Consider the following 19,707-nt stretch of genomic DNA (forward strand, 5'->3'; position numbering starts at 1 on the left):
GGAAAGGACACAATGTAGCAGAAATAATGCTAATTTAAGTAAACTTATATGTATTTTTAAAATGCGAAGTAATTGTTCAGGGACTACACTTAATCAGAAGTTGATAATCTCAAGTAATAAAAAATACCTTTTAGAAAGATGTTACAATTTGATACAAAGTGAATGAATGATATTTAAGTCTTGAGAAAGGGACTGAAAGATCCTAATCAGGTACAGAAGTTACCTATAAAAGCCAGCAGTATGACTTTGACTCATGACTCATGAATTTACAGAGTAAGCACTGTGAAAGTGAAATTTCCCCATCTCAGACTTAAGCTTGGCCTTGACTTCTTTTTTTCTAAATGCTGTACTTCAGTGGTTCATAAGTTAACCTCCTAATCAGTGAAAGTTCTTGTTGTTCTTGCAGCCTCCTGAAAAAGAAGGTGGCCTACCACGTCATGTTGGAAATAAAACTGAATGTGCCTTGCTGGGATTGCTCTTGGATTTAAAGCGTGATTATCAGGATGTAAGAAATGAGATACCAGAAGAGGATTTATACAAAGTGTACACCTTCAACTCTGTTAGAAAGTCTATGAGTACTGTCTTAAAAAACTCTGATGGCAGTTTCCGGATATTCAGTAAAGGTGCCTCTGAGATAGTTCTTAAAAAGTAAGAACAACTATTGTAATTCAGCACTTAAATTTGGCTAAATGTTCTGATAAGTGAGGAGACTGAAGTGTTAAACAACATTGTGCCATAGCCTGTGAAATACTTCTGTTGCCCTACTTGCAAACAAGTGCAGCAGTCCTGTACCCTTCTGACTGCATCTGGCTTCCCAGCTTGTCTCCTTCAATTGTTTGACTTTCTACAGCAAGAAAGGCAATTATCATTTAAGTTACTTTAATTTTGACACCCCAGCCGCGCTCCCCCAAAAAAGAGCTGGTTGTGGTTAATTTGTGAACTTTCTTAGAGGAAAGTATGAAGTGATCAGTTCTGTAGGTAAACTATTCAAGTTTTAGGTGTGGTTGGTCAAAATGCTCACTCATCTTCCAATAAAGTCCCAGCAGCTACTGTGCCTAGATTCCAGGAAGCACTTGTGCCTTTGATTGCTTCTAGCTTCAAAAGAGTGTGCTGGTTGGTGTCCAAGTTGGTAATTTTAAAAGGTGGTTTAATTTGGCCAGTGGAAAAAACTGAGTTTTTTTTAATGTGACAAAGCAAATTGCTTCTTTATCTATCTGCCCATCGATAGAGGATTCGTTAGTATGAGATAAGACTGTTACTGAGAGATTAGTCACCACTGGGACAAACCTTTAGGTGTAAAGAATGTTGTGTTAAGTTCTAATTAGACAAGAAGGGAAGTCAAGCATGTATGCATCATGTTCTCTAGGAACAGCAGTGGTAGCCAGTCTGGTTTTGGTTCTAACATCAGATTGTTTCTAGTCCAGGTGGCACATAGATAATACCTGTTCAGTTTGCCTTTTTGCTTGCTACTAGACCCCCAAAGAATTATCTAGGAAAGTACTAATGCATTAAAGGAAAAATCCAAAATCTTCCTTCTTCTCAATTTAGTATTGTCGGTCTGTAAAGGACTCTTGTTCCTTTTGATACAGAACTTAGAAGTAATTTTTTTCATAGTGAGGTTTAAGTCAAGTCTCATCAGTGAATAATAAGTATGCCTATATTTGCATCTATCTGCAGAAGTGTTTTGTCCTTTACTATGTTACTGAGCAATTGAAATACAGAAGTTGGTGGAACTCATTCAGCCTCATATGTTCTGCTTAGCTTCATACCTGAGATAAGAAAATAAATAATAAAAGCACTTGGCAAAGAACGCGAAAACTGATTTGGATACTGTTGGAATAGTTGTAACTCAAACTATTTCAGAGTATGTACTGACTGGGAGAGCTCTTAGCAGCATAAACCATTTCTTTACCCACCACCTATGCAGAGCCAGAAATTAATCTCAGAGTTTGTAACCTCATTTCTCAATTGTACTGCTTATCGTTATTATAACATGTATGATTGTTCTTGAGCACTGAAAACTTAAACATGAATATTTATAAGGTGCAAATGACTCACTAACAAAGTGTAGAAAAAAAATGCAGCAAACTTTTTCAAGCAGAGAAGCTCCATTAATTATTTTTTTCCTTTGTGCTCATGTCAAGTATTTGAAATACATTTCAATGTAATTTTTACATAGAGTTTATTGGCTTACATTTAGTAATCTTGGAATGCTTTAAATTTATCATAAGCCCTGTGAATGCAGGTAACACAAGATATCCTTAGTTGGTTGCTGACATTTGAACAGATAACCAAAATCAGAAAATTTAGATAAGACTTCAAATTTCAGTTATGATGAATATTAGGAAGCTTTAAGGGGCTGCTTTATTTCAATTTCCATATCCTGGACAAGGTGGAAACTTTTTTATATGTATTGTGCCTGGGAATTCCCTAACCCCTCAGGACTAAACACTTGAACATAACAGTAGTCCTCTTGAGTGATACGCCAGGTCTGAACTTGATATTTTAAAAAAAAGTCATAAATGCTTACTTTTTTTTCAGTGCCACATTAGTACTAATTCGTAGAACAAGTGCTTATGGCATTGCTTTATGGCAAAACTTGATTAAGGATGCAGATGAACAAGATGAAATTTATTGTTCAAAATAGTTGATAGTGTTATATTTGTATTAGTGAAGTGTATATATAAGCTGTCTGTGAAGGCAGGGCTATCTTTGGCATGAAGAAACTAAAGAAACAACTAAAAGCATGTGTTGAAATGCTAGAGTACATAGTGTGGAATCTAATCTCTTATATAAACATTTAAATCAGATTTAAGTATTTGCTTTTAATTTAATATTTCACATTAAGAACTCTATGCCAGATGCTCTCTGAATTCTCTACACTTAGTTGGGAGGGGCAAACCTTACTACTCCAGGATATGAGTACCAGAGTTTGCTTTTAGTGATGTAAGTTTAGTGCTTACAGCTGTTCAAGCACCACATGCATATTCTGGAAGCATACTGCTCTTCTGAGGCTTGTATAACTGTTAACAAGGTGGGATTATTTTGTGGAACTTGAAAGTGGATTGACTTGACTCAGCCAGCGCAGACACTAGTCTTTACATACAATGAAGAAATGGATACTTCTGGGAGGTAACTAAAGTTTGTGTCCTAAATTTGTTGGGCATTATTTTCATCCTAGGATGCCTGTCTCTGTTAAATTTCTACAGCTAGGATGTTTTGCAGTTGGGACAAGATTAATCACATATGGAGAAAATTATTTCAGAGATGCTGCTACTGGCCTTTTTTGTATGTGTTCAAGTCTAGTGAAAACAAAGCTTGTGGAAACTTACTGGAATTGACTAATAAGCTATTGAATGGGTTTAACTTCCGGTTAAAATGTGCTAACTTTTCAAACGTTCCTTTTCAGGTGCTTCAAAATACTGAGTGCTAATGGAGAGCCAAAAGTATTTAGACCTAGGGACCGTGATGATATCGTGAAAACTGTAATTGAGCCAATGGCTTCTGAAGGGCTCAGAACCATCTGCTTGGCATTCCGAGACTTCCCAGCAGGGGAACCTGAGCCAGAATGGGACAATGAAAATGATATTGTTACTGGCCTGACATGCATTGCTGTAGTTGGGATTGAAGATCCTGTGAGACCTGAGGTAGGGTCATTGACTGCAGTGATTGTATTATGCATCTTGATTCATGTTGTTTGTCATGTAGAGAGTACATGAATCTGAATTGCTGTTGTATGCCATAAGCATGATTAATAAATGAAAATCTGACTTCTTGGGGGGAAAGTTAATGGAGCTATAAAAGCAAATTAAAACTTCTTCATGTCACTTATGCTGTGTTACTGAAGCTCTGTACAAACTAAGGTGCTTAATGTGCAGGGTCTCAGTAGCACATGGAACAGCTTGTCAGTTTTTTTTACCACTTGGAATATTAGAAGCATTTTTTAGGATAATATTAGCCATTGTATTTGTTGCCAGCTTCTCATGGGGAATAGAGAGAAGAGTTTGTCACCTGAGAGCTGAGGTATGGAGTCTGGCTTGTGGTTGACATCTCAGCCGGGCAGTGTTTTTAAATAGTGAAAGCTTTTATGACACATGTAAGTGGAACTCCAGTCTGATCTGTATAATCATCACTTTACACAAAAAGTCATGAGTAAAATAGTGGAGGGTTGAGATGTAATTAATTTCACACACTCATAAATAAAAAGCCAGTATTTGGTACCTACAGCCTAATGAGGTTTTTTATGGTATTTTTGTAATACAGTATTTGAAAACTAAGGGGGGGGGGGCTGGGGGAGGTAGGGGTGGAAATCACAACAACAGAGCCTCTTTGCCAGAATTGCCATTTCTGTGTTTTTCAGGAAAATAATTGTGGTAAGATACTTAATTTTTTAAATTTTCCATAACAACAGTCTTGATTCTAAAATAAAGAGCTATCCTGGAGCATAGGAGGTTCCACGTTAACATCAGGAAGAACTTCTTTACTGTGAGAGTGACAGAGCACTGGAACAGGTTGCCCAGGGAGGTTGTGGAGTCTCCTATGCTGGAGATATTCAAGGCCTGCCTGGACAAGTTCCTGTGTGATGTACTCTAGGTTACCCTGCTCTTGCAGGGGGGTTGGACTAGATGATCTTTCGAGGTCCCTTCCAACCCTTGGGATTCTGTGTGATTCTGTGATCCTGGACTGAGCCAAAAACATTCTTTTCACTCATGTGTCTAGATTTATTCAAATAATGTACAGTCTCTGTGCCTGTGTGTTTTCTTACAGGTACCTGATGCAATAAAGAAGTGTCAACGTGCAGGCATAACTGTACGTATGGTCACTGGTGATAACATTAATACTGCTCGTGCTATTGCATTAAAATGTGGTATTCTGAATCCTGGTGAAGATTTCTTGTGTTTAGAGGGCAAAGACTTTAACAGGAGAATACGCAATGAAAAAGGAGAGGTAAGCATACTGATTGTGAAGTAGATCAGCAGATACTCTAAATTGTCTTAACTGTATAATACAACCAGTGTTCTTCTGCAGATAGAGCAAGAGAGACTAGATAAAATTTGGCCAAAGCTCCGTGTTCTTGCAAGATCTTCTCCCACTGACAAACACACTCTCGTAAAAGGTAATAAAAAACTATCTGTGCTTCTAATTAAAGCCCCTAAAAAACATCTAGGACTGAGCAGTGGGAAATGCCTTTGAGGGTGTCTTCATTTGCTGAATGATGTATTTTTTTTCTTTTTCCTCTTTGAGAAGTGGAGCCAGTTAGGTCTGGCTGTTCTTGTTCTGGCTGTTCTTGTTCTGGCTTTTTTTTTTTTTTCTTTTTTTTTAAATATGACTGAGGAAGACAAAACTGGGTTTCTCTTTCAGGTTTAATCTGTGCTGTGTTATCAGCTTCAAACTCTTAACACCAAGATGTCATTTTGTTTTAGGTATAATTGATAGCACTGTCTTTGAACAGAGGCAAGTTGTAGCAGTAACTGGTGATGGTACCAATGATGGTCCAGCTCTGAAGAAGGCAGATGTTGGATTTGCTATGGTATAATATTTTATTTTTAATCTTCATTTTTTTTGGAGACCTGTTTTGATACAGTAACTTACCAAATCACTTAAGATTAAACAACCTTGCTTGTTTCATTAGTCTAATATACAGCGAAGTTAATGGAGACAACATTTCTCAGACTTAATACTAAATACTTTTTCCTCCTTCATTCTTCTAACTTATCTATGTTCCATGTGGGAACAGAGTGACACTGAAGACTTCTAAAATGAGATCTGTTCAACAATAAGGCAAAATGACTTTAGGTGTCGATAGCTTACTGTGTTGACTTTGAGTAAAGCTTATATGCAATATGGAATGAGGTTATTAATCTGTTTTCCATGAAACAATGCACAGGAACAGGGAGACTATAATGTTTGAGACTCCCAGTTGGTATTTAAAGTGGTTTTGGAGTCTATAAGAGCCATCTCTAGTACAGCTGAAGTATCAGAGTTTTATGACAACCTGGGATTTGCGTTTGTCTGGATGATTTCTTAGATTACATGGCTTTCTAAATCTAAATTCGAAACTACCCTGTCAAATGACAGCTAAACCAAGTCTTGGCTTTAAGTGCTAATACTGGGTAGACTCATGCATTAAGTATGAAGGCTTCAGCTTTCTTGTGTCTTTCAAAACAGTGTAAGATAGGTTCCTAAAGCTTCCTTTTGCCTCAAGATTTATCCTCAGTCTTAAGCTAGAAAGATAGTTTGGTGCCAGTAGGTCATTTAAGTCTTTAAAACCTCATTATAGAATCATAGAATAGTTAGGGTTGGAAAGGACCTCAAGATCATCTAGTTCCAGCCCCCCCTGCCATGGCAGGAACACCTCACACTAAACCATATCCCCCAAAGCTATGTCCAGCCTGGCCTTGAAACACCATCAGGGATGGAGCATTCACAACTTCCTTGGACAACCCCTTCCAGTGCCTCACCACCCTTACAGTAAATAATTTCTTCCTTGTATCCAATCTAAACTTCCCCTGTTTAAGTTTTAACCCATTGCCCCTTGTCCTGTCACTACAGTCCCTAGTGAAGAGCCCATCCCCAGCATCCCTGCAGGCCCCCTTCAGATGCCGGAAGGCTGCTATGAGGTCTCCCTGCAACCTTCTCTTCTCCAGGCTGAACAGCCCCAACTTTCTCAGCCTGTATTTACACAAGTGCTCCAGTCCCCTGATCATCCTCGTGGCCCTCCTCTGGACTTGTTCCAACAGTTCCATGTCCTTTTTATGTTGAGGACACCAGAACTGCACACAATACTCCAAGTGAGGTCTCACAAGAGCAGAGCAGAGGGGCAGGATCACCTCCTCTGACCTGCTGGTCATGCTGCTGCTTTTGATTATTAAGCATTTGAAGGCAGCAGGCTGGGTGGGGTGAGACAACCACATACAGTTGCACTGATTTAGATGCTAATCTTGAAGGAAAAAATGGGAAGAGCAAGAGCTTTTGTTCATTCTTAAGGAGTATTTTTCAAAAGCGTAACTTACAAATTTGACAGCTGTGTATGAAATGTTCTAGATTGTAGTAGTCCTGGTTTCTTTTAATGAGTATCTGTTTTCTGCTGTTGTATAGCTGTTGTAGTTGGCACTTTGAGGGCAGATTTATTTTAATCTTCCAGAACTTAAATGTTTCCTGCAGTTGCTGTCTATGGTCATCTCTGTAAGAAACTAATTCCTCTAACTGCTTACCTAAACAGCACTTAAAATATACCATTCTCCATATGATATTTAAAGGCACTTTTTCAGGTGTGCATGTAGCTGTGCAGGTGATTAATTTCCTTGGCAAAATGATATATCCAGACTAAGGATCATTAAATGTGCTGTTGAGTTACTGTTTTTGAAATGGTGAAAGAAAAGTAAATATCCTTCAGATAGGTATTACACAGAACTTAGCTTAACTGTTTACATACTGTAGGACAGTACAGGTGCTTAAGAATGCCATATGGAATGATATTGCATATGCTGTTGTTTAGTACCAGTGCTCTTCTGCAACAGGTTTTTGGTAACGTGTATCATTCTGCTGTGTTACAAACACATGGGTTGCCCTACTTCTGAAGTCTGTATAGCAAACTAGTTAGGGCATGGACTAAACTGTAGTACTGCACCATCTGGTGGCCTTTAACTTGTACAGGGTTCGGTAACGTTTCTTTGGGACAACTTAGTGTCTTTATCGTCAACAAGAGGATTTTATGTTAAGATCTTTAAAGACAACATTAAGGTTTCTGTTTTGTTTATGTTTCCCCATGCTTGTGTGGAACTTGCCAGCAGAACTTAATTCAGTAGAATGCTAGATGGTTACATTAAAATAGTCCTGCAGGCTTGGTGCATTCAAAGTGAAATCTGACCAAGGATATAATAGCTTATATTACATAAGTTGGTGCATCCTGTTATATTTCATCATGTTTTTCTTTTTCTACTAGGGTATTGCAGGAACAGATGTAGCTAAAGAAGCTTCTGATATTATCCTTACAGACGACAACTTCACAAGTATTGTTAAAGCAGTTATGTGGGGACGAAATGTGTATGACAGCATCTCCAAATTTCTTCAGTTCCAGCTTACTGTCAATGTAGTAGCAGTAATTGTTGCTTTTACAGGAGCATGCATAACACAAGTACGTACTGGTGGTGGATTGTTTAGCTAATAATGGGTGAAAATGTCCTGACTGATTAATTCTTGAATTCAAACTTTCAGCTAAGCATTAGTCCAAAGAGCATAGTGTTCCTCAGAACATGCCCTTGTTGTATAAATAAATGCCATTAATAGCTGCAATTTGTTCAGTTTTATTGGAGGGTTTATGTATCTATCTTTGTAGGATTCTCCGCTTAAAGCTGTGCAGATGCTGTGGGTAAATCTCATAATGGACACATTAGCTTCTCTTGCCCTGGCAACAGAACCACCTACCGAAGCTCTGCTATTGCGAAAGCCTTATGGTAGAAACAAACCTTTGATTTCTCGTACAATGATGAAGAACATTTTGGGTCATGCATTCTACCAGCTCGTAGTGGTCTTCACACTTCTCTTTGCTGGTAAGAATACTGAGGCTTCACGAAGTTATCCTAAAAGTTATACAGAGATGTGATTGTAAAACTTATTTTTTTTTTGTTGTATGTATGTGTAAAAATGCCAATTAAGCTGCTAATAATTGCTTTTTAAACACAGGTGAGAGAATTTTTGATATCGACAGTGGAAGAAATGCACCTCTGCATGCCCCTCCTTCAGAGCATTATACTATTGTATTTAACACATTTGTGATGATGCAGCTTTTTAATGAAATTAATGCCCGGAAAATCCATGGTGAAAGAAATGTGTTTGAAGGAATCTTCAACAATGCTATCTTCTGTTCTATTGTTCTGGGGACATTCGTTGTGCAGGTAAGTAAATTCTTGGGGGTGGGGGGACCACCATTATAGCAGCTCACACAATACAAGTGTATGCACCTCTGTTTCACATTGTCATTTCACTTATTCTCCCATGTTTAGGCTTTTTTTAGATGACACTTCTTCAAAAGCTACTCTTATTTTCAGGGTTGCACTCTGCAAGACATCCTAGTGACTGTGGGGCAATAAACCTAAATATGTAGAAATGACTTCTGAGTGCAACTGTGTTCCCTTTATAAACTTGGTGGGCTGAGTGTCTTCCCAAATAAGTAACTCCTGAGTTGTCTCAGTATTTTATTCTGTGTTAATAAAAGAAGATACTCTTGGGATTTGCAGCTGTCAGGTTGTCCTCCTTGATGGTCAGTACTGTCTCCTTTTCATGCCTGTTGTGCTACTTGAATTGTTGATTCTCCAGGGCATGCTTTCATGCATATAATTCCTATGCAGAGGGAGAGGGATACCTTGCTCATTAGGGCCCATACAGCTTTTTCTAATAGTAGATAAGTCAGCAGGAGCTCATTTATTTTAACTTCTGAGATCTCTGCCCCTTCTCCTGAAATTTACTACATAGATGTCACACTGTGATTATTTAAAGTCTGACATTTACCACTGATGGGATACATAGTAATATTCTGTTGAATTATTTCTGAAGTGTTTTATGTCTTATGGATCTACAACTTGTGTCAATAGAAACCGATTAGTAAACTGGGTTCTTAAATGGATGATGATCATATGATAAATAACCACTGTAAGCTTATAGCATCAAACACATGCTGTGATTGTGAAACACAACTGCAAACAAAATGAAGTAGTCAACAGGTTCTGTGATTGTGACACTTGAAAAATAGGTAGCTGTTGAAATACTGAAAAGCTGAAGACGATAGGTTTGGAAAGTTGCTCAAACTGCTGAGACAGTGGATGCATAGGCTTAATAAAATGGGAAATCTTGTGCTGTAGTGCAGAGTTGTCTCTAGTGATCTTGAAACATTAGGGAGTTTTCTGGTAACAGGTCACTGATACATGTTGTTCAATGATGTTGCTCTTCACAGATAATTATTGTGCAGTTTGGTGGGAAGCCTTTCAGTTGCTCGGAACTGTCAATTGAACAGTGGCTGTGGTCCATTTTCCTGGGCATGGGAACACTACTTTGGGGCCAGGTAAACCAGCTTTTTCAAAATGCCAAATACCTACTTCATTAAAATACTTTACAAGGAAGATGAAAAATACAGTGTCTTTAATATTCAGATCATTCAAGTGTACTGTATAAATATATGGAGATGAACAGTGAATACTGATTAAAATTGACTAGTTCAATAGCCAGAAAGTCTTTAGGTGAATATTCCTTACTCTGAGTTGGTCAATTAGTTACACTTCATAACTAGATGCTATGGCTGGTTTATGCGTAATAACTTTTAACGAGAAGAAGCTGTAGTTTTAAAATATGAAATTATATCTTTAGTCAGATAAGTACTAGAAGTTCTGCAAGAATACAGATGCAGTGAACATGTTAATGTTGAAATATATTTAACTTTGCAATGAATGATTTTCTTGAAAAATCAGATCTGTTAAACTTGCCAGTATTTTCTTGATTTAAAAACTTCTGGAGTAGCAAGAAATGCAGCAAAACAGAAAACAAACTTTCTCTGAAGCTTCATTTGCATAATTATGAAATAATTGGAAAGTTCTCTTCCCTATTAAGCTACTGCATTCTGATTTTTATTTCCTCGCTTGCTTAGGGTTTCATTACTATTGCATGCACAGCGGTGCTGGTAAGCAGCAAGCTGATTTACATGAAACTTTAGAGCAACAGAGTTTTCCATTATTTAATGACATACTTGTCTAAACTTTTCATACCACATGAAGAGTTTTCCATTACAGTATCTTTCCTTCCATTATGAAAAGGACACTTCAGGTTTTGGTATAAAATTGGTAGGGTGAATTTTAGTTGTAAACACATACATACATACATACATACATACATATGCATCTTCTGCAAGTGGGTATAAGCTTTTTAATAAGGCTTTCTGGAAAATTAATAATTAAAAAAATAAAATCAAATAGAGTCACTCGAAGGGTTCAAAAGTAGCCTAGAAAAAAAATCAAGATGGTTCAAAATACCTTTGACCCAAAGCATCTTGCAAGGGCAAAGCTTCCCTGCTGCAGTTCATGCTGCTCTAGCATCTCAATAAAGCCAAAGCACTTTTGATTATCTGGGAATAATAGAAATTGAAGTGTGATCTGGGAGCATTCATAATAGCAATTTCAGCATAAAGGGCTGTTTATCTTGCTTTTGGAGCAGTCTTTTTCCTCTGCAGCTGCTGAAATGGTCGTCTAGGTTTGTGATGGTCAAGGAAAGCAGTCTTGGAACTGGTCTGGATCTGCTAGATGGGACGTATCAAAAGATGACTCCCCTTAACTACATAGTTCACCAGAATAGCCCTGAAGGTGGGGATGAACAGGAAAGCTGGAACGGCCATATATAGCTTTTGTTTAGTTTAAGATAGTGTATACCAAGTTTTAAAGTAACAGTTTGGGGTAGGGTTTTGGAAACATCACTTACCTTGCAAATGGATTACTACCTTCCAGGTCACAAAAGGATGCATGTGTGTTCAATGTTTTTGAAGTAACTGTGGCTACTTTCATTAAATGATCATAGAATCATAGAATAGTTAGGATTGGAAAGGACCTTAAGATCATCTAGTTCCAACCCCCCTGCCATGGGCAGGGACACCTCACACTAAACCATGTCACCCAAGGCTCTGTCCAACCTGGCCTTGAACACTGCCAGGGATGGAGCATTCACTACCTCACTGGGCAACCCATTCCAGTGCCTCACCACCCTAACAGTAAAGAATTCCTTATATCCAATCTAAACTTCCCCTGTTTAAATTTTAACCCACTACCCCTTGTCCTATCACTACAGTCCCTAATGAAGAGCCCATTCCCCAGCATCCCTGTAGGCCCCCTTCAGACACTGGAAGGCTGCTATGGAGTCTCCACGCAGCCTTCTCTTCTCCAGGCTGAGCAGCCCCAACTTTCTCAGCCTGTATTTACACTACAAGTGCTCCAGTCCCCTGATCATCTTTCTGGCCCTCCTCAGGAGTTGTTCCAATGATGTATCTCATTTGAGGTAACACGTTATGCTCATCAAATGGATGAAGCTCTGAAAGCTGTACATACAAGCACAGTCTGCAGAATTAACAGCTTTTGTAGCTCCTGTGCTGCTTCCTTGTGGCATAGTCAAGTAATGCAAAAGTGGAATTCTGTGTCTCTAGCAAGGATGATTTGTAGTCCAGGTTTATATTTCACATATCAGTTTAAGTGGTAAGGATATTCATAGCTTTGCAGCTATTCAGGGATCCCTCTACATTGATGCATTTATCCCATTTACAGAATTCGTGTTTTTTCAGCTTTGCTAATCGTATGTAGGATATTATGTTAAGCCTCAAGTCTGGTATTTCTTTATTTTCTTTTCCTTTTTTTTTTTAAGAATAATCCTGATTCATATTTTTCATTCATCGGTAGTTGATTTCAACAATTCCAACCAGCCGCCTGAAATTCCTTAAAGAAGCTGGTCATGGAACACAAAAGGAAGAGATTCCTGAAGAAGAGCTAGCAGAAGACGTAGAGGAGATCGATCACGCTGAGAGAGAATTACGCCGTGGTCAGATCTTGTGGTTTAGGGGCCTAAACAGGATACAAACTCAGGTATGGTCTTGAAAAAGGTAGGACACAGGGGGTGTTATGAGGGAAATCTCTCCATCTCCAGTCCTTTGACTAAGGTGGCAGTTCTAACTCGTGTGACTGAGACTGTCAAAAGGGGGGATGGATGGATGTGTAATCCCTCAGTCCTCTGTTTTCTTCAGCTCTAAATGCAACTCTTGCCTGTTTATCTCTCTATTAAAAAAAGTGCCTTTTCTCTTTACTTTTTGTGTGTTATAGATGGGATGGTCCTTTCTCTTGTTCTCTCTCTCTCTTGCTGAGCAAGCTGTCACAATCTCTGATTCCTTGCAGATGGATGTAGTGAATGCTTTCCAGAGTGGAAGTACCATTCAGGGGGCTCTAAGGCGGCAACCCTCCATCGCCAGCCAGCACCATGATGTAACAAATATTTCTACCCCTACACATGTAGTGTTTTCCTCTACTACTGCTTCTACTACTGTGGGGTGTGAGTGTGTGTTCCTAAAGTGCATGAAATTAACATTTCCTAATTCACGTACCTAACGTTTCTCATTTTCTCCTTAGTACTTAAAATCATCGTTCAGGCTTTTATAGAGCTCTTCCACAAAATGGAGTCCTCAAGACTTTTTTTTCTTAGAGGGCTAAGAACAGGTGGAACAGTTTCAACAAAAGACTTTAATGTGAAAGCTGTGAGCCTGCACATTCTGTGCCTTCATCCATTTGTGTACAGGGGGATGTGTAAGATAAAATGGGAAAACTGTTGTAAATGTTCGAGTATATGCCTCTTAGTGTGACTTACATTGAGTAAGAGAATTAACTGTATAGGTCATGGACCCAGGTCAACAAAAATAGATGTCTTGCACTGCAGCACGAGTGATACTGAAGGCAAACAAGCTGATGGGAAAGCAAATGGTGTGTTAAAAATATGAATGTAGTTAGGATATGGAACACTAAATACATTTCTTTTTGTAGCCTATAAGGAGCTTCTGAATCTCTGCTTTTTTTGGACCTTTTTAACTGAATAACACAACTTTCTCAACATCAGGATTCAGGTGGCGAAACAAGGCTTCTAAAGTGCATGCAAGTCAGAAGAACTTTCCAGTAGCTCATATAAAAGGAAAATAAGGTTTAAGCATTGAATGTTCAAATTGCCATTCAAATCTGAAGGGGTTTTTCTCTCTAGGTTCTTCTGGCAGAAGTTCCTAAGCCATCAGTGAAAGTAAAGATTGCCTTACCTTAATTCTGCCCTTTTTATATTGTGCTCTAAGTGGCATTTTGGTTACAGCCTTCCTCTCTGTAGAGGCTAGAGATTTAATTACTCATGTATATGAGTTTAAACTCTGGAGTCTGAAAACACTAGTTGAATACTGATAGCTAATGTCTATTGCTGAAAGACTTTTCCATCTTAATTATATATTCCATGTTAACTTCCTTCTTAAATTTCCTAGAGACTGGTTAAATAATTGTTTCTTAAAACTGAGAGGGTTTTTCTTCCCCCCCCCACTTTTTAAACTTCCAGATTACCAGATGGATGAAGACCCTTAATTTCAGGAGCTGTCTTAAAAGAAATGTTCTCTCTTGATTTTGTTTGTTTGGGTGGGCTGGGGGTTTTATTGGCTTTGACCAGAATTCCTGCGTGAGCTTCACCAAGTGTTTACCTCTGTACTTGTTCTCCATTGCTGAGAACAGGTATTTTCCTGCCTTTGAGTAGTGCTAAGAAACTCAGCTCACAAATTCACATGCCTCAAGAACATGGAATGTGAAAAGTAGATTTAACAGTAAGGATGCACAGGATTGCATCTCCTAGTTAAAATGCTAATTAGTAACCTGTATCCCTAACTACACTCAAGAACATTAATTAGACATTCAGAACTCTCTAGAGAGGAACTTCATGCCATGCTGCCATTTGATCAGAATCTAAAGGGCACTGCAGCATCTCATTGCATCAAATGACCAATGCAGATACGGAGCCACAATAGCAGAGAACTAGTTTTTGATCCTTACTAAGTAGTACAGCCTTCTGCTACACCCTCCAGAACAGCAATTTCTGATAATTAATAAGTATTAATGGAAAGCAGATGTGTTATTTCATTGTCTCTTTTTCAGAGCTGTTTGTTGGAAAATTGTTCAGCTGTTCCTATGAAGTGAGGTTGCAACTCTTAAGCAGCCATCTGGCTAGAAGGATTTGGAGTGCTTACTTGCATTCCTTTGCCATTCTGATACTAATATGAGGAAGGTCTGATGACAGTATAAATTACACTTAACAAATTGTCTTGTTTGCTCTTCACTTATGCGATTTATTTATAGTTATCCCTCTCATCTAATTGTCTTTGGTAGCTGAAACTAAAGCCTTCGTAACACTAGATTTAAGCATAACTTAAAACACTGGTAGTCTGATTTCTGCCTTCATGGCTGGATTCTTTGAGGATCTTGAGTTCATAGGAGCGCCTAGACCACTTGTTTAGTATGCATTCTGCATGAGAATCAAGACTGTTGTGGGTATACTTATATTCCTATGATAATTACATCTGTCCTGTTAAACCAAAAATTGTTTTCCATTCCTGCTTATGTTCTAACTTACCATCTGTAAGCAATGAAAAAGCAGTCCCACGAGGCAGTCATATTTCATTCTGCCACATAAATCAGTGGTGCAGTGGGATGTAACATGCCAAATAAAGGCATTGCAAACTTTTAGTCTGGCATTGTAACTGCTGATTTTTCTTGGTAAGTGCCAAGACAGTTCATGCAGCTTGCTTGACTCATTTAAAGCTCATGTAACACGCCAACTCCTTAACAGCGTGCTTTATTTTTTCATGTGATGAACAGTAAAGTATTAGCTGCTGTTGTAATATTTTACTTCTCAGGGACATACATCCTACTCCATGCCCTCCCTGTATTCATAGTTATGTCCCCTCCTTGTGTGTGTGCCCCCCTGCTCCTGCCCCAGTTTTCATTGGTAATGGGGCTCAGCTCTGTACCTGTAGGATAAAATGGTGCCATGATGCTTTTGAGTAAAATACTTTGTGCAAGTACTCTGAGGGGCTAGGGGTGGGGAACAGTGCTCTTTCTGGATGTCAAAGAACATGGTCAGAACCTAAGACTCTCATAATGTGCAGTGATTCTGTAGTAACAAATCTGATAATGCATTGCTTTTAGGGAGCACTTGTCTATTTTCAGTGGGGTTGGCTCGTGTATTTTAGCTGCTTTTGAAGTCTGCTTGACCGTCCACCTTCATTCCTTCACCTGGAAGTCACTTTATTTTTATTACCAAGGAATTCTATGGAAGCGCTAGTCACAACACATTTCTCAGCTTGAAACAAGTCATCTTGGAAGTATTTAAAAATATCTTTAAATTTGACTTACTGTTTGTCACAGTAAGTTCTCTTTTACTCAGGAGTGCTTTGCTGCTTACTATACAGCAGAGGAGCTTTGGGATTGAAACTGCTTTACTGGGTACACCCAGAGTAGAGATGTTGAGAACTGAACAGGGAGCTAATGGATGGGGGAAACTGTATCTTGATAAAAGGGTTGGACAAAAGGGTTACTGACTGCTGCCTAACCTTTGTTTTATCAGTGCAAGAATGAATTCTGAATTCCTGTAGTTGGTGAGGGAAATGTGTGGGGTGTGGGAGGGAAAAGGGTGAGCGGGCAGGAGGTTTCATCATTCAGATCACCATTTGTAAAGCTTAAATTCAAGTCAATCCTGGACATGCACAGTTTCCTTTATTCTACCTAAGTTGAGTCTAGAATGTTATGCATTCTGTAACCTTAGCTTTTTGATGTGAAGAACATTAGTTAAGAAATGAAAGGACTTGAAATAATATTCTCCCTGGGAATTTTGTCTGTGAATTCAGTGTAAATTGAAGACTCGAGCAAAGGCTGATCACCTGATTTTCTCATACTTGAATAGTCTCCTCAAAGTTGTAACCTGTCGTGGCTATGTAGTTGTACAATACAGTATTCAATTTCCTAGTTCTGGTCTTAAGTTTCCAAAGCACTTTTCAGTAAGGAGCTTTCTCTAGTGTCGTAAATGGGTATATACTCGAATATTTACAGCTGTTACAGTGGTATTATTTTTTGCATGACTCTTTGTAAGTGTCCAGTCATTGTGACATTGGCTTACACTTGCTTGGCTTTTTCATAGTCAGTTGACATCCTAATTCCTAGCATGAGAATTAGTAACCCTTTTATCCTCTAACTTATTTTCAGCCTCTTCCCCCACTCCCACCTCCCCCAAGTATTCAATAAAAACACTCACTGAGATTAAATTTGTGAATAAGTAAATAATTGTCAGCCTCACTTCTGAAAAACACTTAGCCCATATTAAATAATTGAACCATTCTAGTGCCATGTGAATCTTAGGCCCTTCAGCTTTTTGCAGTACTTGTGCAATTCTTATTCCTACTGTGTAGACTGGCAGTGCTCTACTGAAACGCTCTTCATTTTTTACAGTTTATTGCAAGTTCCACTGCATCATACACAAATTCGATTCACTCATGTCTAGCTGTTTGTGGATTCAAAGTCATAAGAACCATGCCATTGCCAGAAGCATGCAGCATTCTTACAACCTTTTTTCTTTGTTCACAGATCCGAGTGGTGAATGCATTTCGTAGCTCCTTGTATGAGGGGCTGGAGAAACCTGAGACACGAAGTTCAATTCACAATTTTATGACGCATCCTGAGTTTAGAATAGAAGACTCCGAGCCTCATATTCCCCTTATTGATGATACTGATGCTGAAGACGATGCTCCAACAAAACGCAACTCTACTCCCCCACCCTCTCCCAATAAAAATAACAATGCGGTTGACAGTGGAATTCACCTTACAACAGACATGAACAAGTCTGCTACCTCTTCATCCCCAGGGAGCCCGCTACATAGTTTGGAAACATCACTCTGATTGTAAGCTGAATGTTAACACACTAGCTGCATTGTAAAGAAATTGAAACTGGGTCTCTTCACACATTATGATGGACAAGATGATATTCTTGTCTCGGACTTCAACAGAAGACACACTTGTACGAATGTAGATTTATTTTTTTAAAAAACAAAAGCTTTCTGCCAGACTGGAGGGTGCTTTTCTGGGGTGGGAGTAATAATGAACTCTGACAGATAAACAGTAACTCGGCATAAGTGACCTGTGGATCATCTGTTGTACTTAAGAATGGTCCTGAACAGTGTGTTAGCAGAGCTTTAGTTTATCATGATCCTTTTCTGAGGGAAAGGCTGGGAAGGGCAAGAAGGCCCTGCATCATTGAATTGATACTTTAATTTCTGCTGTTGGCTGTTAATAATTTGGATTATTTATGTTTATAAATGATACAGATCTGTTTACAAGGTTTGTAGATACTTTTTTGTTCCTGTTCATAGATGGGAAGCTTCCTTATAAACGATGCGGAGAAAAAGTAAAAAAAAAAAAACCCAACCCTCCCCCCCCCAAAAAAAAAACCCACAAAACAAAAAAACTAGTCCTTCAAATACTGCTGTATTTTCAGGAAAAGGGTGTTTCTATTGAAACTGTACTAAATTTTGCCTGCAATTTACCTTGTTAAATATTGTAGATAAATTGCTACTACTAATAGCCAAATAGATAACACTAATGCTTTGTAAAAACATGAGCAGTGGTGTTCTAATGAAGTTATGGCCTCTGTCCTAATTAGTTTCTTAAATACATTTACTACTTAATGGTTTTGAAACAATTGTTTAATTTTTAAAAATTTTGAGAAACATACTGAATAACTTTTGTTCAGAACTTAGTAGGATTGTTTAATGAGGACATCAATCTGTGATGGAACTTGCTTGAAATATTTCTGTTATCTCGGGCAAAATGGATTAAATCAAAATACATCAGAATCTTAGTCCTTTGTTTTTGTCTTAAACATGTTAGTTTAGTGCTGTCTTGGTGAACTGTGAGTGGAACTGTGATTTTTATTTTATTTTTTTTCTAATCTATAGAATCCTTCATGCAGCATGAGGGCTGTTGGCATTTTGAAAGGTTGTTAGTGGGTAGCATACATGTTCTCCTTTTTGTTTTTGGAACTTGTTTGTAAACATGAATAAATCTGCCCTTTTGTTAAAATAAAATTGCAGCAATGGTTTCTTACAGATTATTTTTTCTTCTCAGCTCCTTCACTGGAAACACTGAAAAAGTACTCTTTTATATTGCTGGTTAACTTTACACTGCAATTTCAAGATGGTAACAGCCCCACTAACAATAGTACTTTGGGTAAATGGAGTCATGGTGGCTGCCTCCAGAATGAATGTAAGCCAAAGTACTCAAAAGTTTCACTGAGCCAAAAGGATACTCCTTGGGAATGAATAGGTCTGCCTGAAATTCTGAGACTTTCTGTGAGTACTGTGTGATAAATGTATCCCTGACCACGTAAGTGAGGGGAAACTGAGAACTGACATACAGCACGGGTGAAAATGCATTTTTCAGTTGATTAACATCTTGTGCACCAAAACTGACCTGCCTAGCGATTGACTGAAGTTATGATCTCCCTCAAGGATGATGGAACAGTACTTAATCTAGTACTTCCTCATATTTTCTAGGTCTGATACTACTTAGAAGAGCAACCGAAGAGATGAACTATGAACTCTATTTCTTCCTGTCTTCTTCTAGTTCTGTGTTCTTTAAGAAAGCAAGTGGTTTGGGGTTTTTTTGCCAAATAATCCAGAATTTTGGAGAGTTTTAAAGGGATCTCTTCAAAGGAGTGCAGGAAATAAGTTGGTAATGAGGGATAAGATAATACTAGAGCAAAGGGCAGAAATGAGCAGGTTAGGAAGCTCAAGTGTGTCTTTTCCTTGTGGTGGGATAGATACACGCTTGGGTTTCTCCTTTAGTGGATGATGCTCAACCTGTAGCACTGTATCCCACTGTCAACCACTCCTGAATTCAGTCTTTTCTATTGTACTTAAGTAAATACACTGAATTCTAGGCAAGGGGGGGTTTGCACTTGACACTTTGTATAGTGATTTCTCCCACATATTTCTATCACTTAAGTCATATTTCTTACCTAGAGTGCTTGGTAGGGAGATCAGTTTTTATTGAAGCTGTTTTCTCCCTACTGGAACAGTCAGATAAGCATTGGCTTAAAATTACAAGAGTTTCTTTACCCATGAAG

The 19,707-nt window shown here is 38.4% G+C and overlaps 1 protein-coding gene across 2 annotated transcripts in view; it reads left to right on the plus strand.

The window, feature by feature from the left end:
* ATP2B1 (ATPase plasma membrane Ca2+ transporting 1) overlaps positions 1-18,672 on the plus strand; it is a 63,190-nt gene extending 44,518 nt beyond the window's left edge. The window contains exons 11-21 of one of the 2 annotated variants that reach the window (XM_034062800.1): positions 407-648; positions 3,410-3,647; positions 4,768-4,947; positions 5,029-5,116; positions 5,424-5,530; positions 7,946-8,137; positions 8,339-8,552; positions 8,686-8,897; positions 9,953-10,060; positions 12,429-12,611; positions 17,172-18,672. In XM_034062800.1, the coding sequence (XP_033918691.1) occupies positions 407-648; positions 3,410-3,647; positions 4,768-4,947; positions 5,029-5,116; positions 5,424-5,530; positions 7,946-8,137; positions 8,339-8,552; positions 8,686-8,897; positions 9,953-10,060; positions 12,429-12,611; positions 17,172-17,483 (2,076 nt within the window). In that variant the 3' untranslated portion in view covers positions 17,484-18,672. Of the gene's footprint in view, positions 1-406; positions 649-3,409; positions 3,648-4,767; positions 4,948-5,028; positions 5,117-5,423; positions 5,531-7,945; positions 8,138-8,338; positions 8,553-8,685; positions 8,898-9,952; positions 10,061-12,428; positions 12,612-12,917; positions 13,211-17,171 lie in introns of those variants that run through there. The other variant, XM_005147931.2, reaches the window with a different exon arrangement.
* The last annotated feature ends 1,035 nt before the right edge of the window (positions 18,673-19,707 follow it).

Source organism: Melopsittacus undulatus, chromosome 5 (assembly GCF_012275295.1).
Source record: "Melopsittacus undulatus isolate bMelUnd1 chromosome 5, bMelUnd1.mat.Z, whole genome shotgun sequence".
NCBI classification, from domain to species: Eukaryota; Metazoa; Chordata; class Aves; order Psittaciformes; family Psittaculidae; genus Melopsittacus; species Melopsittacus undulatus.